Source organism: Octopus sinensis, linkage group LG17 (assembly GCF_006345805.1).
Source record: "Octopus sinensis linkage group LG17, ASM634580v1, whole genome shotgun sequence".
Classification (NCBI taxonomy): Eukaryota; Metazoa; Mollusca; class Cephalopoda; order Octopoda; family Octopodidae; genus Octopus; species Octopus sinensis.
In genome coordinates this window covers 25,630,513-25,655,448 of record NC_043013.1, presented here as the reverse complement: position 1 = coordinate 25,655,448, position 24,936 = coordinate 25,630,513, and the positions used below count along the sequence as shown (strand labels likewise).

The 24,936-nt window shown below is 38.3% G+C and overlaps 1 protein-coding gene across 2 annotated transcripts in view; it reads right to left on the bottom strand.

The window, feature by feature from the left end:
• Nucleotides 1–24,936, bottom strand: part of LOC115220779 (protein virilizer homolog) — a 110,723-nt gene that overhangs the window by 19,497 nt on the left and 66,290 nt on the right. For both annotated transcript variants that reach the window (XM_029790927.2, XM_036510461.1), the window contains exons 13-29: nt 24,519–24,863; nt 23,644–23,732; nt 23,056–23,299; nt 22,333–22,430; nt 19,837–20,017; nt 18,823–18,940; nt 17,130–17,285; nt 15,335–15,511; nt 14,066–14,269; nt 11,975–12,060; nt 11,123–11,269; nt 7,666–7,761; nt 6,801–6,867; nt 6,143–6,279; nt 5,376–5,484; nt 3,096–3,186; nt 1,209–1,415 (exon numbers count right to left, since the gene is read on the bottom strand). In XM_029790927.2, the coding sequence (XP_029646787.1) occupies nt 1,209–1,415; nt 3,096–3,186; nt 5,376–5,484; nt 6,143–6,279; nt 6,801–6,867; nt 7,666–7,761; nt 11,123–11,269; nt 11,975–12,060; nt 14,066–14,269; nt 15,335–15,511; nt 17,130–17,285; nt 18,823–18,940; nt 19,837–20,017; nt 22,333–22,430; nt 23,056–23,299; nt 23,644–23,732; nt 24,519–24,863 (2,552 nt within the window). The remainder of the gene's footprint in view (nt 1–1,208; nt 1,416–3,095; nt 3,187–5,375; nt 5,485–6,142; nt 6,280–6,800; nt 6,868–7,665; nt 7,762–11,122; nt 11,270–11,974; nt 12,061–14,065; nt 14,270–15,334; nt 15,512–17,129; nt 17,286–18,822; nt 18,941–19,836; nt 20,018–22,332; nt 22,431–23,055; nt 23,300–23,643; nt 23,733–24,518; nt 24,864–24,936) is intronic.

Below are 24,936 nucleotides of genomic sequence, written 5' to 3'. Positions count from 1 at the left end.
ATAATAAGTTTCAATTTCAAATCCCGTTCAGAGCTACGTACGTAGATGACATACAAAGTATTTTATCATCAAACAAAATAAAGCCCTTAATGATAATTGGGAATCAAATGAAATGGAAGCAAATAGATATTAAATAAATGTTTGCATCATCATCATCATCGCCATTTAACATCTATTTTCCGTGCTGGCATGGGTTGGATTGTTTGACTGCGGTCTGGAGAGCAAGCAGCTGCACCAAGCTCCAATCTGATATGGCAATGTTTCTACAGTGGGATGCCCTTCATAACGCCAACCACTCAAAGTGTAGTGGGTGCTTTTTGTGTGCCACTGGTGTGAGGCCAACTCAGGGAGCACTGGCCACAGCTACAACATTGGTTTTACTTGACTCAACTGGTCTTCTCAAGCATATCATATCACCCGATACATCAATGATATTCTTAACAGGGCCAGGCATGCATGGCTGGGATCTCACTTTGGTTGCTGGGTCTTCTAAAGATAAAATTAATATTCCAAAAAATTAAAACTTATTAAAGAACACATTAGTACAAGATATAAACCAGCTTCTTTCAGTTTTTCCCTACTAAATCTACTGACAATGCTTTGGGCCCAGGGCTATAGCAGAAGACACTTGCCCAAGGTGCTGCACAGTGGGACCGAACCCAAGACCATGTGACTTATCAACACAACCATTCCTGCTATAGAAAGAAAAGTCCTTGGTCACGCTTGTGCCATGGAAAGGTACTTTCCAGGTGCAGCTGCAAAGCTTCTTGAGATATGTGGAGACTCCCAAATACTAATAAATATGTAGGTACATGTCTGTGCTTAGGTTTATGGTCTAAAACTGGTGTTGTTTATGTCCGTGTTCTTTCATCTTATGTAACTTAACAGTTCAGCAAATAGAAATGGATGAAATAAATATACTACAATGGAGACGATTGAGTAAACTCTTGCATGGTAGCAGAATAAATTAACATTCATCATTGCAATTCATCATCATCACCATTTAACATCCACGCTCCATGTTGGTATGGGATGGCTGGTTTGACAAGAGCTGGCGAGACGAGGGCCTATGCTATGTTCTATTGTCTGTTTTGGCATGGTCTCCACAGCTGGATGCCCTTCAGTTAACTGATAACTGAAAACCATTTATGAAGACATAATAAAGAAAAGGAATACAGAGTGACCAAAGTATTTCTACTCAAAGTTACCTTGACCGAAGCTGGCAAAGGATGGCTGCTTTGACAGAAGGATGAGATAACAAATAGGCCAAGAGACTCAAAATCTTGATGACTTGTAAACAATTGTTTTTGTCTTCTTCTTCTTCTGGTGTTTCTTTCTCGCCATCTTTTTTCTCATCACTTTTTTCCTTGTTGCCAGATGCTGTCAAATTATCAATCAACATCTCGTAGACACATCTAGAAAAACAAAACAATTTATGAAGGCCATCATGCTGGGTAAACAAAAACAAAAAGACACTGCTCTAAAACAATTCAAGATAGAATAAAGTAAAATTTATATAATGGAACTTATGAAAGAATTGCAAGAAGGATTCTTCAAGCCAAGCCATCTGGCAGGAGAACTGAAAGTAGACCAACAATATGATTATCATCATCATTTAACGTCTGTTTTCCATGCTGGTATGGGTTGGACGGTTTGACTGGGGACTGGCAAGCCAGGAGGCCACACCAGGCTCCAATCTGATCTGGCGTGGTTTCTACAGCTGGATGCTCTTCCTAACGCCAACCACTCCGAGAGTATAGTGGGTGCTTTTTACATGCCAATGGCACGGGGGCCAGTCAGGCACTGGCATCAGCCATATTTGGATGATGTTTTTACATGCTACTGGCATTTATTAAAATCACCCCCATCCCGGGGGGATGGGGGTGATTTTAATAATATCCATGGTCTGAGGCAGTCACATTTAGAAAACCAGATAGAAAGTCTAATGACAGTTGCTTCTGAGGGGATCATATGGAAGAGGTGCCTGAGGACTCTACCCCAACAACTAGTAAGGAACCTAGGAATAGACTAGGAATGAGATGGTTGCATAACATCCACGGTCTCAGTAGGGTATGCTTGGGAATGCAACCAGAAAGTGAAATAACAGTTGCTTCCAACAAGACACTATGGAGGAGGTACCTGGGGATGCTACCACCATGACCCTCCATTTTTATGACATAAATACAAGACGTTCAGTTAAGATGGATATTTGAAGATAAATACATATTCTATAAATTCTAAGTGGTTTGGTTTAGTTGTTGGACCAACCTAGTAAGTTCTGTTTCAGTAGAGCTAAAATAGACAAGTAGCTGATTGAATGAAACATTTTGTAAGATTTCTATCCATGGCCATTCTACAGTTAATATAGAGCATATTGTCTTAGAAGTTAGGATTCCTAAGATGGCATGGTCCTCATTTCACTTAACTTATGCCACTAACGGGGTTTTTTTTGGGGGGGTGGGGGGGTCATGATCACCACAACTTCATATTTCCTCCTCCTCTGCCTTATAAAATATATTTTTCTGCCTGCTGAAAATGAACCAATTTTCCTATGATGTTCTTAGGGGATGACAGCTTGACTAGTAGATGTCTTATATCAGACGTGGGCAACCTTGTTTGAGAAGCAGACCCCCAAGAGACTCCTATTCATCATCAGGTGGGCCACAGAACTTAATTCAAGGTACTTTTTCATTAAACACACCAGTTAGAAATTCCTATGGGTCACAGGTTGTTAATGAGTGTCATATTAAAAGCAGTTAAAACACTACAAGGCCTGCTTCAGTCTACACAGTCACAATGCAAGTACTGACCTCTACTCTCATCTTATAATGGAAAGGTTTACAAGAACATTCAGCAGAAAAGATTCACTCCAAGAAGTGATGGATGTCATCTAATTGCTTCAATTTGTAAACAAACTCAATAACAGGGACACAAAAATGTTAAAAGAGGAGGAAAGTGAGCAAAACAAAAAATACTTTTTCAACTAACAACTAATCAGAAAATAATTTAATACTGTACATGTTAATAAATAGTAACGACACTAACTGTAAAATAATGTTATACTAACACTTAACTAATATAAAGAGTTTACTCACTTTGTTATTATACAAGCAGATGGAGCAGCTAAATCTGCAATTTGCCAGCAGACTCGACGTAAAGCTTGCTGAAGTGGAATACAACTGGAGACTGAAGAAGAAAATGGAGACATTTTGAATGGGGTTTTGTTTTTTTTACTTTTTCAAAATTAACTTTTAAACAGAAAGGTGATTATTTTTCATTTGTTTATTTTATTAGATATGAAGAGTCAAAGAGTCAATAATAACTAGTTGGCCTTAGTGTTTGGAAGACAGAGTCAAAAGTCAAGACTACCCAAGCAGGATTACTTAAGCCTGACTAATAGGACCTGATTGTTTCAGAAAAAAAAACCAGAGAAACAGAACCTTGAACTACAAACAGATAATTGCAATGTCTTGGACTTCATCATCACCATTTAACGTCCATTGTCCATGCTGGCATGGGCTGGATGATTTAACCAGGGCTGGAAAGCTGGGAGGCTACATCAGACTCCAGTCTGATTTAGCATGGTTTCCTAATGCCAACTACTCCGAGAGTGTAATGGGTGCTTTTACGTGTCACCGCCATGGGTGCCATTTGCATGACACTGGTATCTGCCACATCAGTGATTTTGCTCGGCATGATGAGTCTTCTCAAGCATAACATAAAGCCAAAGGTCTCGGTCATTGCCTCCATGAGGCCCAAAACCAGAAACCTTCAGGAAAATTATTCTTCACTAGAATAATAGAATTCAAAAGTTCAACTATTAATATGAAACAAGAGAAATCTGAATTAAGCTTTTAGCATTTAAACTGGCCACATCCAGCACAAATATTCTATCTTTTTATGTTCAAATCAGCCTCTCACTTTTACTTTACAATGTCGTTTTAAAAACAAACCATTACATCATCAAAATCTCAAAGCTAAGAGATAATGCAGGATCATCTTTTATATTTTACTTCTTTCAGTCATTAGACTGTGGCCATGCTGGAACACCACTTTGAAGAATTCTTAGTCCAATAAATCGACCCCCAGTAGTATTTTTGTAAGCCTGGTACTGATTTTATCAGTCTCTCCTGCAGAACCACTAAGTCACAGAGACGTAAACATCAACACACATTGTGAATTGTGGGTAAAACTGGTTGTCAAGCTGTGGGAAAAGCCTAGCCCTGTGGTTTAAGTGATTATCTTAATAAGAAGTGTTAGATCATTTAATAAGAAATATTAAATATTACAAAAGGTTTATGAAACAAAACTGGCTGAGCATCAGTCACACAGTGTCCGATTTCATTCATTTATATTCCAAGTTCAAATACCAATGAAATCAACTTTGCCTCACGTCCTTCTAAGGTCAGTAAAATAAAATAAACCAAACCAGAGCAGCAGGGGTGATACATTAAAGCAATCTCTTCTCACAAAATATGCAGCTTTGAGTTCATATCAATATGATAGGAAATAAAACACAAACACTTCAAATAAAAGAAGCACACACAAAACCTGTCAGCAGACGACAACAACTTGGGACAGCATTGGCAAGACAAACGATCCTTCCTTCCATTTGAATTATATTATAAACAACAATCTTCATTGCTGCGTAGCTGGTACAAATACTAGTTTAGATCATGATGGAAGAGATCGACTGACAAGTAGCAGACATGTTTAGTACTTATTCTGTTGGTCTCTTTTGCTGAACTGCTAAGTTACAGGGACATAAACACACCAGCATCAGTTGTCAAGTGATGTTGCAGACACACACATACACACACACATACATATACGATACATATACGATGGGCTTCTTTCAGTTTCCGTCTACCAAATCCACTAACAAGGCTTTGATCAGCCCAAGGCTATAGTAAAAACACTTGCCCACAATGCCACACAGTGGGACTGAACCCGGAACTATGTGGTTGGTAAGTAAGTTACTTACCACACAACCACTCCTGTGCCTATGAAAACAATGTTACATCTTAAACTTGAGAAAAGTCTTGCATATTTTTACTGTTCCTCTTACAGGTTGTATTTGTCATGTGCAAGTGAGTCAGTTGATTTCTTTTCCTGAGTATTAATGCATGCATGTAAACTGAAAAAGTTTTCAAAAGGAATTATGGAAAATCCAGAACTGAAGTTCTATAATGGTTGAAAATCAAAGTCTATAGTTGAATTAAGAATTTCTTTAAACAAAAAAAAAAGAAGAAGAAAAAAACAATGGTTAAATCTAAAACGATAAATAAAGAACCAATTTGAGACAGAAAAGAGAAACAAGCCAACTGTAAGTTTTTAAGAGTATTAGAAGAAAATAAAATGTTTAGTAATATTACCTGACAAAGACTGGATTACTTCGTGTATGTGTGGTGTAACAGGATGAAGGTGAGCACTCCACAGCTTCCGATTATTAACAACTAAAGACAGTTCTTCATCAGATAATGTCTATAAAATAAATTAACAAAAATAAATATTGTCACCAATCCTCACCTGTTTATAGCAAAGTAATACTCCCCCATAGCCAGACATTTTTCTTTTTTTTTTTTTTTGCAGAATGTTAGAAATGAATGACACTGCTTCTATGACAGTAAAATTCATTTACATCTCTCACACGAGGTCAATGCAAGGAGACACAAATTCACACATACATTTATACAATGGGCTTCTTCCAGTTTCCATCAACCAAATTCACTCACAAGGCTTTGGTCTGCATAGAACTATAGAAGGAGACACTAATCCAAGGTACCATGCAGTGGAACTGAACCCAGAACCAGGTGATTGAAAAGCAAGTTTCTTAATTACACAGCCACAGCTGTAGATCAATATGGAAAAAAAAAAAGATTAATGAATTAACCCTTTCGTTACTGTATTTATTTTGAGATGCTCTGTATTTCTTTCAATTACTTTAAATATAACAAATAATTTAGTGAAATAACTTAGTTATCATAAAGTTAGTGTTAGGAACATAAATTGTGACTAAGGTTTGGTGGAAGATTTCAATTCAGAACTTAGGAAAACAAGAGATTTGTACTCAGAGCCAAAGGTGGTTTCAGCCGAGTTGGTAACGAAAGAGTTAATAGGAAACAAATAATATAGTACAAACCTCTTTTGTTTGTATTGGTAAAGGCAACGGTAAGAGTTCAGAGAGAAGCAGCAAACCACTGAGGTACCGATAGGGTGAAGTCATTGAGTGTTTCAGTAATTCTTTGATCATCAATGTCCACAGGCTCTGGCTAAGACCTGCAATTATAGATTTCAGTGTCTTCAATATTCATTATTGTTTACTGACACAAATTCATCACAAATTGTGACACAATCATCATCAGCATCATTGTCATCTTGCTTGTATGATAATGATGCTCGTTAACGAAATGTCTGGATTTCCAGACCATTTCAACAAATATGATAGAGGAGGAGGAGGACTGATAGCATGAGAGAAAGGTAGAGAGAAAGCAGGGAAGATGAAAAGGGGAAAGAGAGGAGAGGGATGAGAAAGAGACAAACAAGCAGACAGTTGACTGAAGAGGGAAGAGAGAAGCAGAAGAAAAAGATCCAAATTTGAGTGACTGTGCATGAGAGAGAGAGAGAAAGAGAAATAGACAGACAGACAAGCAGACAGGCAGACAAGCAGACAGACAAACAGACAGACAGTGTGAAGTGATTATTTAAACTGAACAAGTGAAAATGCCAATTATAAAGCATTCTGTATCGTGAGTGAGTTAGGATTCTTCATTCACAGAACTTGAGATCTTTTGAATTACCTTCTTCATTCTCTGAAAGTGTTGGTTGTGTGTAACACAGGGCTGTGTCTATGATAGTTTTCTGGATCTGGAAAAAGATAACAGAAGAAAACTGACTGTTGAACCTGATTTGACCCTTTTTAAGAGAGCAGGGACATGAACTTTCCATGACTAACTGAAAAACCAAATTAAGAAATATATGTCCCCAAAATATCCTGATTCAAACTTTATAATTCCTACAACTGTGTCATCAACTTTCCTTGGATGGCAACAACAACAACGGCAGTAATTACAAGTGTTGCCTCATATTCATACAATTCTCCTTAGAAATACTATATTTTGTTTCCCCCCTCAAATGCCCAATCCCTCTTATAATTCCTTGGTTACCCTGCCAGTGCTGGTGCCAAGTTAAAAGCATCCAGTCCACACTGTAACATGGTTGGCTTCTGGAAGGATATCCAGCTGTAAAAATCATGCCAAAACTAACCTCGCATGTGCTTGTGCCACATAAAAGGCACTGAGTCCACTCTGCAGAGTGGTTGATGTTAGAAAGGGCATCCAGCTGTAAAATTCCTGCCAAAACAAATGGAGTAACCTTGGGTAGTTTTTCTACTTGGCCAGCTCCTGTCCACCATCCTACCCATGCATACATGGAAGATGGACGTTAAACGATGATGATGATGCTCATCCAAGTAAATTTATTTGCTCTTATTTTATAACACAGTTATGTATTTACAAATATTTTCTCAGTTTAAAAGTATTTTAAATGATTGATTAGTTTTGTAAATGTCTGTTTAGGGAAACAACAGGACCAAGCCGGTCCCATCAGTTTATTTTTATGATACCAAAAAATTCAGATCAAGTGCAGGGACACACAACAACTCACCTGTTGGATGTCATTTAAGTAAGGAGCAGCACTGGGGACAGAACAAATTACAGTGTGAAGTTCAAACAAAACAGGAAGAGCTGTCAGATCTCGAAACTGGAATATAAAATTAATGATAACATTACTAGTAATAATAATAATAATAATAATAATAATAATAATAATAATAATAATAATGGTTTTAAATTTTACCACAAGGGCAGCAACTTTGAGGGAGAGGATAAGTCAATTACATCGAAACCCCCTCTCCCCATACACAACTGGTACTTAATTTATCAACCCCAAAAAGATGAAAGGTAAAGTCAACCTCAGAAGAATTTGAACTCAGAACATAGTGACAGGTGAAATACCGCTAAGCATTTTGCCAGGCATGCTAACAATTCTGCCATCAGAGCACCTTCAATAATAATCCTTTCGACTATAGGCCTGAAATTTGGGAGTAGGGGGTGAGTCGATTATATCGACCCCAGTGTTTCGCTGGTACTTAATTTACCAACCCTGAAAGGATGAGAAGGCAAAGTTGACCCCAGTGGAATTTGAACTCTGAATGTGAAGATGGATGAAATACCGCTAAGCATTTTGTCCGGTGTGCTAACATTTCTGCCAGTTTGCCGCCTTCTTAATAATACTACTAATAATAATCATCATCATTGTTTAATGCCTGCTTTTCATACTGGCATGGGTTGGACGGTTTGACTGAGGGCTGGCAAACCAGAAGGCTGCACCAGGCTCCAGTCCAATCTGGCAAATTTTTACAGCTGGATGCCCTTCCTAATGCCAACCATTCCTAGAGTGTAGTGGGTGCTTTTCATGTGCGGTACGAGGGCCAGTCAGGCAGTACTGGCATCAACTTGAATGGTGCTTTTAATGTGCCACTGGCATGGGTGACAATCAGGTGGTACTGTCAGCAGCCATGACAATGACTTCACTTGCCTCAACAGGTTTTCGCAAGTGCAGTTTATTGCCCAATGGTTGAAGAGTACTCTAAAATGGGCCAGTTATGCTGTACAACCATAGGCCACGGTTACGGTCTCACTTGGCTTGCCAGATCTACTACTACTACTACTAATAATAATAATAATAATAATGGCTTCAAATTTTGGTATAAGGCCAGCAATTTAGGGGTAAAGGATAAGTTGATTACATCAATCCCAGTACACAACTGGTACTTATTTTTATTGACCCTGAAAGGATGAAAGGTAAAGTCAAACTCAGAATATAAAGAGTTGTAGGTAAATACGACAGGCATCTTCTGTGTGATGCTCTAATGCTTCAGCCAATCCATCATGTTGATGATAATAATAATTATGGTAATTCCACAATCATTCGATGCCAATGTGGGTTTATTTACTTTTAATCTGTTAAGTGTGGTGAATATTACCATTTTTTATGTAGCCTCAGAGATGATCAAACAACTAAGAGTATTTTAGCCAACTCGAAACGTTTCTCTAAATGAGTTTTATTTAACCGGTGGCATGTAAAAAGCACCATTCAGAGTGGTCGATGCCAGTACTGCCTGACTGGCTTCCGTGCTGGTGGTACGTAAAAAGCACCATTCAAGCGTGGTCGATGCCAGTACCACCTGACTGGCCCCCATGCTTGAAGCACATAAAAAGCACCCACTACACTCTCAGAGTGGTTGGCATTAGGAAGAGCATCCAGCTATAGAAACCTTGCCAAAACAGATTGGAGCCTGGCACAGCCTCCTGGCTTGCCAGTCCTCAGTCAAACCATCCAACCCATGCCAGCATGGAAAGCGGATGTTAAACAATGATGATAATGACATTCACTCCCATTTAACATAAGAAATACTATAAATGCAAATATCATGAGATTGTGGTTTCCATTCCTAGGCCAGGCAGTGCATTGTACACCTGAGTAAAACGCTATTTCACATTACACTACAATCACTTCAACACGATATGTGGCACACCATGCACCTGTGTAGGCAATGTTGATTTGACAGAGGGAGTGAGCTAATGCACAGCAAAAGACATCCAATTGCTTTAAGCCGCTAGTCATCTGTGTAGATTGTTCGGCAAGAAACTACAGGACCGTAATTCTCAGACTACGAGAGACTACCAAGAAAATGTAAATACACTGGGCCTCTCCGAGGCAATGACAAGTGACCGAGACCTTTGGAGATATGCTGTGCTTGAGAAGACTCAGAAAGCCAAGTGAAACCATAACCACAACCTATACCAGTGTTGCATAACCAGCCCATTTAAGAGTACTCTTCAAGCATTGGGCAATAATCTCCCTTGTGAAGTGAAATTGTTGTCATGGCCAATGACAGTACTGCCTGACTAGCACCCATGCTAGTGGAATGTTAAAAGTACCATTCAAGTGTGTTCATTGCCAGCATCGCCTGACTGGCTCCTGTGCAGGTGACACGTAAAAAGCACCATTTGAGCATGGTCAATGCCAGTACCGCCTGACTGGCCCTCATGCTGGTAGCACATTAAAGCACACACTACACTCTTGGAGTGGTTGACATTAAGAAGGGCATCAGGCTGTAGAAACACTGCCAGATCAGATTGGAGCCTGGTGCAGCCTTCAGTCAAATCATCCAACCCATGCCAGCATGGAAAGCAGATGTTAAACGACAAAGATGATGATGATAAAAGGTAATATTTCTCCTCGCTTAAAAATGAATGTTGTTTTAGAACACAGAATACTGTGATAGTTACCACGAGAGAACCTCTCATGTGGATTTGAGGTGCATATAAGCACTCTTGTTTATATTGCTAGCAGGAGATACTCAACCACCACTGCTGCTGCCGGGACTACCAGATCAACTGGTTTTGACCTTCCTTGGCCTTAAGTGGGGATAAAATACTACCTTTTGGTATTAAAATTGTTTGTCACTATCAAATATTTTGTAAATATATATAGGTGGAGGCATGGGTGTGTGATAAGACGCTTCCTTCCCAACCACATGGTTCTGGGTTCAGTCCCACTGCATAGCACCAGGGGCAAGTGTCTTCTACTATAGCCTCATGCCAAAAAAGCCTTGTGAGTGGATTTGGTAGACAGAAACAGAAAGACACCCGTTGTGTGTGTATGTGTGTATATATATATATATATATATATATATATATATATATAATATATATATATATACACACACACACACACACACACAAACATCTGTGTTTGTCCCCCCCCCCCACCATTACTTGACAACTGATGTTGGTGTGTTTATGGCCCTGTAACTTAGCAATTTGGCAAAAAGAGACTGGTAGAATAAGTACCAGGCTTACAAAGAATAAGTCCTGGGGTCACTTTCTTTGACTAAAAGGTAGTGCTGCAGCATGGCCACAGTGAAAATGAGTGAAACAAGTAAAAGAATAAAAATCTATATTCTTCTTCTCCCAAAGGTATGTATTGTTGTTGAACCCTAAACATCCGTGAAGAATTTGAGATTGAAAGAGAAAGAATTCAGCTCACTGCTTACCTCTGACCCCCTTGACATGATCAGAAATGATAATGTTGTATTGATAATGCTTAGTGCGGGTTTCACAATAGACAAAACAATTGATAACTGGCTGCTGCTTTGTGGGATTCCTTGTTGCCATGGCCGCTGCATCCGATCTGCAAGTCTCTGTAGAAAAGAAAAGAAACAACCAAAAATTAGAGTTTTAACCATCATCATTATCACCATTTAATGTCAGTTTTCCATGCTGGCATGGGTTGGACTAATTTTATAATTTTGTTTGCTTTTCCTCTCATTCTGCATTATGTGGGTTTTCCTTTCTTTTTTTTCCCGCATAGGTGCAGGCATAGCAGGGTAGTTAAGAAACTCAATTTGCAACCTCATGGTTTCAGGTTCAGTCCCACTGTACAGCATCTTTTCCATGCTCACCTGAGTCGGACAGAAATGTCGACTTTTCTACAGCTGGATGCACTTGTAATTAACCATCATCTTTGTCCAATAAGGTAAGATTTCCTTATGTCATACGTGCACACACTCACAAATATGATGGGCTTCTTTCAGTTTCTGTCGACCAAATCCACTTACAAAGCTTTGGTCAGCCTGAGGCTATAGAAAAAGACACTTGCCCAAGTGTCTTCCAGCATGACTGAACCTGGAACCACGTAGTTGGGAAGCAAACTTCTTACCACACAGCCAAAAGGATACACAGACTCTAGCAAATCGACATCAGAATTTTACTGGAACTGATTTTGGTAAAGAAGCAAATTAAAGCAGTAGTCGAATTGGACAGGGATTGAAACACAGAAAACAAGAGGGACAAAAAGAAATACTGAAATGTTATAGGAAAGAAATCATTAAAAGTGAACAACATACCTGTAAGAAGACGACAAAAAGACGGAAGCAGTCGGCACTGAGAAGTTCAATAATGATATAACTGTACTTCAGTTCTACTGGCCGTTCTGAGAGAGAGAGAGAATACCAAAAGAATTAGAACAAAAACTAAAACCAAATATTCTTATATAATTACTAAATATATAGAGCCACATGTGCTATCTGTACATGTGTATAAATGGATATGTGGGTGTATCATCATCATCATCCACCATTTTGAATCTGGGTTTTGTCTCTGTAAATTGGGATGGCCGGATCTAGCCCAATGCCATAGCAACTGCTCTCATACCATCTCACCATCTTGCCCAGTTTTGAATGTCCTTGCTTATTAAGCCAAGCCAACCCTCCCAATTTCCTCCTCCTCCACCTGTCCCCTCCACATTTTCCTCCATCTACCTTGCTTTCGTTGTCCATTTACCTCAAATTCTAGCACCCTCTTCAGAACATGCTCCTCGTCCCTCCTCAACACATGCCCATACCACCGCACTCCAATCACCTTTGCGAACTGTTCCACTGATTCCTCCAGCCTCAGCATCCCCATCAAGTCCTCAGTCCTCTTCTTATCAAACAGCCTCACGCCACACATTTCTCTCACCATTGCTCTCAGTTCTTATCAAAATTGCCATCTCTCCCTCAAATACCATGTCTCACTCCCATACAGTATTGCAGCTCTCACAGAACTCCTATAGACCCTTCCTTCCATCTTCAATGAGAAACTTGCATATATATATATATACATGAGAGAGAGAGTGAGTGAGTGAGTGGACGAGTGAGTGGACAAGTGAGCGGGCGAGCACTGGACAGGCTGATTCATGGCATTTACCTCGATTCATGATACTCAGAGTTCAAATCCCATTGAAGGCAATGTTGCACTTTATCCTTTCTGGGGATCAAGAAAAAAATCCCAATCCAGGATAATGGATTAGTGGAAGTGTCAGAACACCAGATAAAGATGCCTTGGGACATTTTTACTTGTTCTTGGCATTCTGATGGCAATACCTGTGCTGACACTGATGCCTTTAAGAAAAGCCTATCCCTTATTTAACACAAATGTTGTAAAAAAGATAAGCTTGCATACATTGACAGCTGTTGGCCTTACATAAAAACTTTGCCAAGATTTGAGCAAAAAAAGACAGACATATGACCAACCCTGATGACTGGCGGTTCTAGTAACCATTTTCTTTTTTTTAATTTGTTTCAGTCATTTGACTGTGGCCATGCTGGAGCACCACCTTTAGTAGAGCAAATCAACCACAGGACTTATTCTTTGTAAGTCTAGTACTTGTTCTATCAATCTCTTTTGCTGAGCTGCCAAACACAGAAACAAAAAGACACACACACACAATGGGCTTCTTTCAGTTTCTCTTTATAAAATCCACTCATAAGGCTATGGTCAGCCTGAGGCCATAGTGGGAGACACCTGCCCAAGGTGCCACACAGTGGGACTGAATCTGGAACCATGTGGTTGGGAAGCAAGCTTCTTACCACATAGCCAGGTAAAGGTATTTTTGTTATTAACTCAAATTTAGAAGGCTTATTTACACGGACAGATGAAGATGAGTAGGTGGAATTAATAGTGTCCAGTGAATTCTAATAAACACAACAAACATTGATGGAAAATGGATCTTCAAGTGAAGAAGTGATCTGGTCATTCCGTAAAGATGTATGGCCTAATGGTTAGGGTTCTTTGGCTCACAATCGTAAGGTCGTGAGTTCAATTCCCAGCAATGCATTGTATCCTTGAACAAGACACTCAATTTCCCACTGCTCCAGTCCACTCGGCTGGCAAAAATGTGTTGTACCTGTCTTTCAAAGGACCGTCCTTGTCACATTAAATCTCCCTGAGAACTACATTAAGGGTACAAGTGTCTGGAGTGCTCAGCCACTTGCAAGATAATTTCACGAGCAAGCCATTCAATTGATCAGACTAACTGGAACCCTCATCGTTCCAACAGAGAGCCAGTTGCTAGTTGCTGTGGTAGTTCCTATGAGAGAGCAAACTAGAGGTACATAAGAGCAAAGCATATCACACACAACAATACAATAGATTTTTAGTTGATGGAAACAACTTACCTTCAGCATATTTAGTTTTAGGTGGAACTGCCAAGAAGTTGAGCACTCTCAGGATTGTAATTAACCCTCGTGGTAACTTCAACACGTCATCAGCATACATTTTCAACTGTAAGATTAAAGACTGCAGAACCTCATGAGAGAAGGCTGTAATTTTTTTAATTGGGCACAACCATTCTTGTATTTCTTGCATTTTTGTAGCCATTTCTGAATAAAAGAATGCAACAGCTCAGAGGACAAAAACCACAAAGTATAATCAATTTTGGTAAAGTAATATACAAGATAATAATTAGACTGAAATTAATTTTGAAATGATCTAAAAAATAAAATACACACAAATATACACAGGGTGACACAAAAGTGGGTTTACGGTTATTTAACTATCTCTTTCGCATTCATTATAATTATAATAACAGTTTAGATCTTAATTATATAAAAATTATGAAACTATTATTCTATGCTAATTTAGTTAATTTTGTCAAGCTCCCTTTTCAGTTTGTAAGATAGAAACTTAAATGTAATAAAATGTTTAAAAAAAAATTTAAAGTGCCTACGTGATAACTGTAAACCTACTTTTGGGCCACCCTGTATATGTATATCATCATCGTTTAGCGTCCGCTTTCCATGCTGGCATTGGTTGGACGGTGCAACTGGGGTCTGGGAAGCCAGAAGGCTGCACCAGGCCCAGTCTGATCTGGCAATGTTTCTACGGCTGGATGCCCTTCCTAACGCCAACCACTCCATGAGTGTAGTGGGTGCTTTTTACGTGCCACCTGCACAGGTGCCAGACAAGTCTGGCAAACGGCCACGGTCGGATGGTGCTTTTTACGTGCCACCGGCACGGAGGCCAGGCAAGGCTGGCAACAGCCACGATTGGATGGTGCTTTTTACGTGCCACCGGCACAATCCATAAAATCAGGAGGTATGAGAGGTGAATCTATATCTATTTGTTTCACAACCATGTTCGTGTATTTCATTAATTTCAGAAGGGAATAAATTATGCATACATGTTTACATTACCATGCACGCTTACCATTATACATTGCAATTGGAAATTCACAAATTAATGGGAATAAAAAAAGCTAGCTTATCAGATTACTGGGACATCATGGTTACACCAACCATTCAACTCTCTGAACTCACACCTTATACTACTCATTTATATACACACACACATTACCTGTCTAACAAACATTAGGCATCCCAGTTTATTAAAGGTTTGTTCCTTCTTAAAAATATGGGAATGAAAGCCATCATGTGCCAACCACTTACGATCTGATGCGGAGGGGGTGACAATGTATTTGCCATCTTCACTCATTGTAAGCAGTTGTGGAGCAAAGTGTTGCAGCATTTCCATGTTGTCTGATTGGCGAATGACTAGAAGCAATAACTCAGAAACATAGCCAGCACACACTGACTTCTTCACACGGGCATCTTTCACCTCATCACCTGTAGCAATGATATAGAAAAGAAATAGTATTCATCAAATTCTTGTTTAAATAAACATTTTCAAAATATGTTTTCTCACATTTTCTTTGAAACAGTTCAAACTATGAGCAGGCTTTTAAATTCAATAAAAACATTTTTAAATATTCAATTTTTAATTTCAAATGTAAGTCTAGGATTTATATTTGCATAAATTTATATTTGCATAAATTCCCATTAAATATTATTTATAAGCTAATGCTGCAATTTCTAAAAATTATAGCTATAAAAGGCTACAGAATTACCATAAATGATAATATTTTTATCCATACTCTTGAAGTGGTTTCAAACTTCATTCAAATATCTTCCAATTCTCAAATATCGCTTATGCTAATGCTACCGCAATCAATCTTTGCATACAAGCATTGGACAATACCATATAAAGTATAGTCAACCCTTATATCCAACACATTTTAACATATCAAATTTCTCGCAAATTTATTGCCTTAAACAAAAAAACATTCCTCTTTGGTTGTCAATAAACAGGCAAATTAATTAATCCTTTTCTTAATATAATTTCTGTTGAAATACCCTGCCTTTGTTTCAATTAATTTTGAAAATAATGAAAAATTGATCTCAGAGTTAATCCAATAGTCCACTAGATTGCTCAGGTACCACATGAATAGTTTTCATTTAGTATATTTTAATCAAGCCAACCTAATGAAACCTTTCAAGCTACATGTGTAGGATGAATTAAAGTTTAAACTTCAAACAAACAGTACACCCATTACAATACAACTACTTAATATATGAGGACATTTGAATATCTCAGCCATGAATTATCAGACAGTAACAAAAAGGAAAACCAGATTGTGGACTATTCATCATCTCACCAATTCAGTAAGTTGTGCATTTTATAAATAAGAAATATTAATATAAATTTCATTAGAATTTGTCGGTTTTCATGTTGAGCAACAACAAATGATAAAAGATGGTGAAGCTTATAACCCACTGTCTTTTATTACTTCAATGTTCTTCGTATCCACATTTAATGGAAAGAAACAAAATGAAAACATGTAATTGTCAAAGACCACTGAGATACATCAATTATTTCTTTTTATACAAAGTGTCAAGGAAAATATTATTGATTAACCCTCTCATTACCAACCCGGCTGAAATTGGCTGAGTACAAATACCTTGTTTTCAAAAGTTCAGAAATTAAAATCTTCCACCAAACTTTAGTCACAATTTATGTTCCTAACATTAGCTGAATGATAACTCTTTGTTATATTTAAAATCAATTGAAAGAAACACAGAGCGTCTCAACAGAAATACAGTAAATGAAAGGGTTAATGCAATGTCTACTTTAGTTGTTCATTGAATTCTAACCCCTGAGCAGATTGGAAAAGGTAGATTTGGGAGATCACCCTTTTATTTATACTGAAAATATTTCAAAAGTAAATACAGAAAGGGTTAAAAGTTGCAAATTCACAGACAGGAAGAAGCAAGAAGAAAATTACTAAACCAGAAATTCAATCATCATCACAGACTCAGTTTGTCAGCATGCATTTATGGTAAAAAAATTCCTATCCATGCTAATATGGTGAAATAACTGCAAAAAAAATAAAAGAACTGTACTTACCCACTGATTCTACAAATGGTAGAAGAACTCCAAGGTTTTCATCCAAACCAAGGACATGGACGACAGCCTCTCTTCCCAGGGGGTTAATTGTCATAGAGTACATGCTGTGTAATACGCCAAGGGGTTCAGCTTCATCGATGTCCTTTTCTGAAGAATCTGAACAGCAAAAAATGAAATCAAGGTAAATTAAGTAAAAAAGGCTAAAGAAGAAAAAAAAACAAGAATTCATAATTCTGTTGATGCTGCGAAGATATTTTATTTGTACATTATGAGAAACTTTATAATAATAAATAAACCATTTCACTGATACATCGTATCAGTCAGCATCCTTCACTTAGCTATAATGATAAAGGAAGAAGGAAAAGTGTCAATAGCTCGTTAACTCTTTCGTTACCATATTACAATTAATTTTGAAAATGATTAAGAATTTTTGAAAATAACTTTGTTGTTATTAAGCTGTTTGAAATGTAAAATATGAAATTCTAGATGATGACTTTAAATAAGACCATTTTAAAACAGAGAGTTTGTATTGTAGAACCAGGGGTAGTTTCAGGCAGGTTGATACCAAGAGGGTTGTGGAAAGGTACCAGAATTCCGTAGTTAGTTTTGAATTAAACAATTGCTGGTTTCATGCTAAGATGTTGTTGAATGATTTTGCAGGTTAAGAAATTGTGGTATAAGATGGTGAACATGCTGGTTCACCTTAAATGTAGCAATTATTTCAAATGCTAGAATATGTAGCAGCATATTCACAGAGTTCATCAACCAATGGAGAGGAAGATAGAGGACAAGATGAAAAGACAACAGTGATGACAACAAAGCTAATGACATTAATTACGCAATTCTATCTTTTATCTTTTACTTGTCTCAGTCATTTTGACTGTGGCCATGCTGGGGCATAGCCTCGAGTCAAATGAAACAACTCCAGTACTTATTCTTTTTAAGCCTGGTACTTATTCTGTTGGTCTCTTCTGCTGAACTGTTAAATTATGGGGGACATAAACACACCAACACTGGTTATCAGGTGTTGGTGTGGGACAAACACACACACATTTATATATATATATATATATATATATATATACACACACAATAAGCACCATTCATGCGTGGGTTGTTGCCAGTCCCACCTGACTGGCTCCCCGTGCCGGTGGCACATAGAAAGCACCATCCAAACGTGGTCGACGCCAGCCCCCACCACCCCGACTGGCCCCTGTGCCAGTAGCACGTAAAAAGCACCATTCGAACATGGCCAATGCCAGTGCCACCTGACTGGCTTCCCATGCCAGTGGCATGTAAAAAGCACCCACTACACTCTGATAGTGGTTGGCTTTAGGAAGGGCAACCAGGTGTAGAAACATTGCCAGATCAGATTGGAGCTTGGTGCAGCCTCCTGGTTTGCCAATCCCTAGTAAAACTATCCAATCCATGCCAGCATGGAAAACAGACATTACATGATGATGATGATACAATGTGCTTCTTTCAGTTTCCATCTACCAAATCCACTCATAAGGCTTTGGTTGGCCTGAGGCTATAGCAGAACACTTGCCCATGGTAACACGTAATGGGTCTGAACCCAGAACCAAGTAGTTGGGAAGCAAACTTCTTACCACACAACCACACCTGCACCTAATTCTTTGTATCAAATTAAAATTTAAATGTAATTACATGCTTAATGAAGAGACAAACTTACTTTTCTTGTGATAGTCAGCCAGTTGGTCAACATACTGCAATGTCTGAAGATGATAGGTCAGCTGTAACCCTAGCAGCTGGGCAGGGTTTTCTTCACTATTTTCTTCACGGTTATAATCCTGAAGTTTAAATAGCTAAGATGAGTTACTGTTAAAACAATTAAAACTTTACAGGCAATTAACCTAATTGTTATTGATAAACATGAACATCTGCACCAATGGTTCCAAACCTTTTCACCACCAAGGGCCTCTTTTATTCAAATGAGTTTACCCAGAGATGCCCAGGATATTGAAAGGTCTGTCAGCTTAACATGATTATGGGCCCCCAGCACTACCTTTGCAGATCACCAGGGGCCTGTGGACCACAGGTTGGGAACCACTGGCTTACACTATATTTCACCTGGCTTGTTCCTTAACCATTATCAGGTGGTCAAAGTTAAATATATATTTCATCATCAAAAGCATGTCTATAATGTATGTATTTACATTTTGCTGTAAAATTAGAATAAAACTGACTGGTTTCACTGTCTCTATACTACATGAAATTTTGCTTATTCAAAGCTCTCGATTGACACTAGCAAAGAGTTACTTTTTGAAATACAAACAAGACTGCATCATGCACAACAGCTTAGAACATAAGAGAAATAATACACTGAAGGAATTATTTTTTTAACGAAATATTACAGTTCTGTACACTGAAATGAATAATTAAAAATATACTTGAATATTAATTCAAGATAGACTAAATGGCATGAAACAGGAATTATTCTAATTTGGCGACTTCAATTGAAATGAAATGAAAGTGAAATTGAATTTTAAAATATTTAAACTGATAATTTTTCAACAGCAATAATAAAAGCTAACAAATAATTAAGTAGTAATAAAACAAAATTGGATATAATTACAATAATCAGATTACATTTGAAATCTACGACATTTGTAAAATGTAGGGAAATGGAATACTTCAAGAGTAAAATGGTAATAATGAAGCAAGAGAAGGAAGCAGAAACACTTACACCCATTTGAACAAGAGCTCGGAGAATTCCATTTGTTGCATCTGGTTTGGCACTAAGAAAGAGAAGTCCTTTCTGGGTCTCCAGAAGTTGCTGTAAAAAATCTCTAATCGCTACAAACAAGCCAAAGTTGTTTATGGTAGCTGGAGATGACAGCAGAACAAACAAACATTCTAACAGTTGGCTGAAAGAAAACATAACACCAAAAATTAATAAAAGCAAAACAATATTTTGATTGAGATCATCATCATCATCATTTTGACATCAGCTTCTATGTAAGCATGGTTTGACAACACTTGCAGAGGCAGTCGTCTATGCCCACCTTATTGCCTGCCCTTACTTGTTTTTCCAAGTAAGGTACTTTTATTTCATAGGTCTATGCATGAAATGGCCAAGTTACAAAACAGATTGTTTACAGAAGATGTAAACAAGTGATGCACTGTCATTCAAATGCAAATACGAAAATACAAGTGATTAATTCAATCCCCAGTAAGTAGGATTCTGTGCAGGATTTGAACGTGAAGTTCAGAGAGGTGACCCTAAATGCATTTAATATTGTGTTCTTCTGAAGGTAGTAAGCTGGCAGAATTGTTAGAACACCTTTCAGGGATTGATAAAATAAATACCAGTTGAACACTGGGATCAATGTAATTGACTTAGCCCCTCCCAAAAATTGCTGGCCTTGTGCCAAAATTTGAAATCAATATTCTTTTTTTCATTTTCTCGGTCATTTCTGCCAAACTTACCAGAATAAGACTCTTGAATATTTCAAGATCAGGGAATTTTGAACGCCAGTAGAACATGGATGGAGAATTCCAAATATAGAGAGAAGCTTAAATATAAATACTTTATATCTCTGCAGCTCCTACTAATCATTTCTCGTTCTCTTTATTCCCCTCCCCCATGCAAATCCCAATGGAAGAACCTACTCTGCCTCCACACTCTCATACCTCAACCCTTTTTCTCGTAGCATAAGGCTAACCACCACCTCTCACCAGGGTCCATAACCTTGTGAGCTGTAATGACAGCTTCATGGTGATGGTGGCACAGAAAATGCACTCAATACACACTGTAAAGTGGTTGATGTTAGGAAGAACTTGGCAAAGTAGACATTGGAGCAGGATGCAGTCCCTTGGACCTATGGGATCCTGTCAAACTGTCCAACCCAGGCATGCATTAAATATGGACATTAAATGATGACTGTGGTGCTTGAGTTGGGCCACACGGAGACAAGGACTGAGACCATTTGGCATTATGCTGTGCTTGAGAAGACCCACCAAGGCGAGTCAAACTAAGGTCATGGCAGTTGGCATTAGGAAGGGCATCCAGCAATAGAAAACCATGCCAAAACAGAGTGGAGCCTGGTGCAGCCTTCCCGCTTGCCAACCCTGGTCAAACTGCCCAACCCATGACAGCATGGACAACCAACATTAAATGATGATGATGATGTATTCATTCAAATGCAATACCATTTCTAGCAACTTATTGTCAACAATGGTGGTGAGGGACGGGGAGAGAGGGGGATGATAAGATCAAGTCTGATCAAGATGAGCTCTGATAGAAAAAATAGGTGATCCTCCCAACTTTGTATGCAGACACTGTATACCTAATGGTAAGGTCAGTGCAAACATACTTAATGTTGTAAGCAATGAAATTTTAATGAATTAGCTTTGTAGACACAGTAACAAGAAAGAATCATTATAAGCTTAATGATCAATTCTGGAGAAGAAAAAAAGGAGAAACCCTCAAAATTTTAATTAACTGAAATCAATTTAAACCTTTAGCAGTTAAACTAGCCAAATCCATCCCAAATATTCTACTTGTTTTACGTTCAACAGGATAGGTTTGGTCTCTCACACCTACTCTACAATATCATTCTAAAAATAATCACACTGAAATTTCAAAGCTATGAGAAAAAGCATGATTAATTTGAAACAATATGAATAAATAAGCATTAAACTTGATCAAATAATTTGAATGTTAAAGGGTTAAAAAAAAGAAATAAAATAGTAAACGAAGAACTTCTAACAGTGTGATAAGGAAGAAGTTTAATAAGCTTTATAAATTTTGGGTACAAAGAGCCCCTCATCAGAGCCAAGAAATGCTAATCAATACAGTACCAGTTATAAAATCAATTTTGTGGCTGGTACTATAAAAGACAACTTTAAAGGACCACAAATTCCATGTGAAATGCAGCAAGATTTGAAGAGATGGTGACAATGTTTTGATGTTTACATTATATAAGACATTAACATGTATGTTGGAAAATCTGGTTACGTAAGGTACCTGTTAAAAAGCATTGATCTGGGTGCTGGTACCACATAAAAAGCACCCAGTACACTGTGGATTGGCTGGAGTTAGGATGGGCATCCAGCTGTAGAAACCAAGCTAAAACAGACTATGGAGCCTGGTGTGAGCACTGGACATGTTGATGATGATGAAGATGACATTAGATATTTGTCTTAAAAACAACATGAAACAAACTTAAAAATCACTCACCAAGAGTAACAAATGGCAAAAAGATTTGGATAAATATCAAGGGGCTGTTGACGTAGTTCGAATATCACTTTGCCAGGTAAGGATCGGCGTGGCTGAGCCTAGAAAAACAAAAGTCAAAGCACTCTTTGAGATATTGGTTTCTGTCTGTGCTGAAATTTCAGAGGAAAAGGAGAAAATTGGAAATTGTAGCATGCATGCATTTTTGTAATTTATGATCTACGCATTAGGAGTGAGCTTCTTTTATGAAAATCAGAACTAGGTTGGTCTGTCTTGAGACTTACCAGGTGAGACTAGTTTCCGTTTACAAGTTGAGGTTTAAGAGAAATCAACTGAAGCATATCCTCACTGCTTATGCGATTCTTACCAAGATCTTAAAAGACTTGCAGCAAAAAGTTATCTAAAAGGGTGTATGACAGTTTGAAGCCGAGTGCAGCAGGCAATAGAGTGAACAAACCATTCACCATAGCGGAATTCAATCATTGAAGATCAATAATGCAGTTCTTTGTTCATGTCTTGAGTGCCTTTGGATCTATCTTGCTTGTATTGATCACCAACTGCATCTGCATGCACATGTAGGGTGCAGTGGAAATGAAGATGGTGTGTGTGTGCACATGAGAGAATAGGAAAGAGTGAGAGAGAAGAGAGAGGAGCAGAGGGAAAGAGAGACAGGTAGGGGGAGAGAGAGAGAGAAGCAGAAAGAGAGAGATATCAATTAAAACATACTATCAAGAACGGTGCTTGTGTCATAACTTTGGTTATTTCTTCTAAATAAGTGATCAAGAGGTCTGCATTGACATCACTGATGCTTGCAACACCTGACGCAACAGGATCAACATCACTGTCTTCAGTCCCTCCTGCTCCACCGCTTCCATTATTATTATTACTTCCTCCTCCACCACCATTGACAACATCCTCTTGGCCGCTCTTCAAGTCACCTTCCTCAAAGCAAGGCATATTCTCAATCAACCTGAAAATGAAAACAAAACTATGAATATAATTGAAGTAACGGACAATCTTAATAATTGCTTTTCATTCTTTTACCAGCGTCCATCATTAAACTCTGGCCATGCTGGAGCAGTACTTTCTAAGTTCAAGTCACTTGCATCAACCCTGGTAGATTTTATCCGTTGGTATTTGTTATCAGCCACCGAAATATGAAAGGTAAAGTACACCAGGGTTGGATTTGTAACAGCACTGACTCGAGCTACATGACAGATTCAACATTAACACCACAGACTCAATGGTGTTGTTGTTAATCCTGCTAGCAAAACACCTAACAAATCCAAAGCAAAATAAAATGCATATACTTACTGCTCAACTATCAGGTAGAAGTTTTGAAGAACCTCGAATGTATGGATTTTACGTAATAAAGCCGTTCCAGCAACTGCAACTCGGACAATCTGAAGAATTAAGTAAAAAAACATTTGATAATGATTTCAACAATCAACGGAATAAGAATATTTTACTTGAAAGACAATGGTTAGGAGTGACTGGCATCAGAGAAGTGCATCCAGTCATAGAATACAGCTTCTTCAGTAAGTCTCGTCAGACCAATGTCAGCAATGATAGAAGTGAACAAAATGATGATGACGATGGTGATGGAGGTTTAAAGTGAGTGGAGGTGGTGGTTTAACTGGTCCCTTTACTTTTTATCTTTTGTTTCAGTCATTGAATTGCAGCCATGCTAGGGCACCAGCTTCAAGGCTTTCATTTGAACAACTCGCACCATCCCCACCACTCCCTGGCACCTATTCTATTGGGCTCTTTTGCCAAACCACTAAGTTATGGGTGATGTAAACAAACCAACACCAGGTGTCAAATGATAGTGGGAAGGGGACAACCACAAGGAGACACACACATGACAGGCTTCCACACAATCTCCATCTACAAAATCCACTCATAAGGCATTGGTGATCCTGGAGCTATAGTAAAATACACTTGCCAAAGGTGCCATGCAGTGGGACTGAACTCAAGATCACATAGTTGTAAAGCAAGTTTGTTAACCACACCGCCACTCCTGCACCTGTACACGTAACTACTATATAAACAATTAAAATGTACACAGAGAACATAAAAGAGTAAGAAATGGTCTAGAACAGGCGAAGGAATGCTATAGATGTCAGCCATAAAACAGGTTTTACAATGAAGGTGTTGCAAGATGATTGAGAAATATTGAACAAACAAACCTGCTTTGTCATCATTATGTCGAGCAATCTCTGGTAACAACTCCATCCTTCACTCATGCCATCTAACTTGTCTCTCTCCTGTTCATCAATGTCTTGGAGATATTCATCAATGTCATACATTTTCTTTTCAGTTGTGTCTTCGTTCTCTTCGTTTTGTTTTGCACTGACCAGCCTGCGTCGCAGCCTCTGCCGTTTCTGTTTTGATGGATGACTGGCAGTGAACCACAGCAAGCCTTCTTGGAGACGAGTTGTTTGGTCCAGGGTACGCAAAATTTGTAATTTCAGAGACATAGACATATTGGGGGAAATATACAAATCAAGTAAGTAATGTTGGATATTCCGTTCCTGAAAGAAGAAACCAAAGCCATCAAATAATTCTGCTAAACATAAATACGAAACCATAATGAGATTGTTGGCA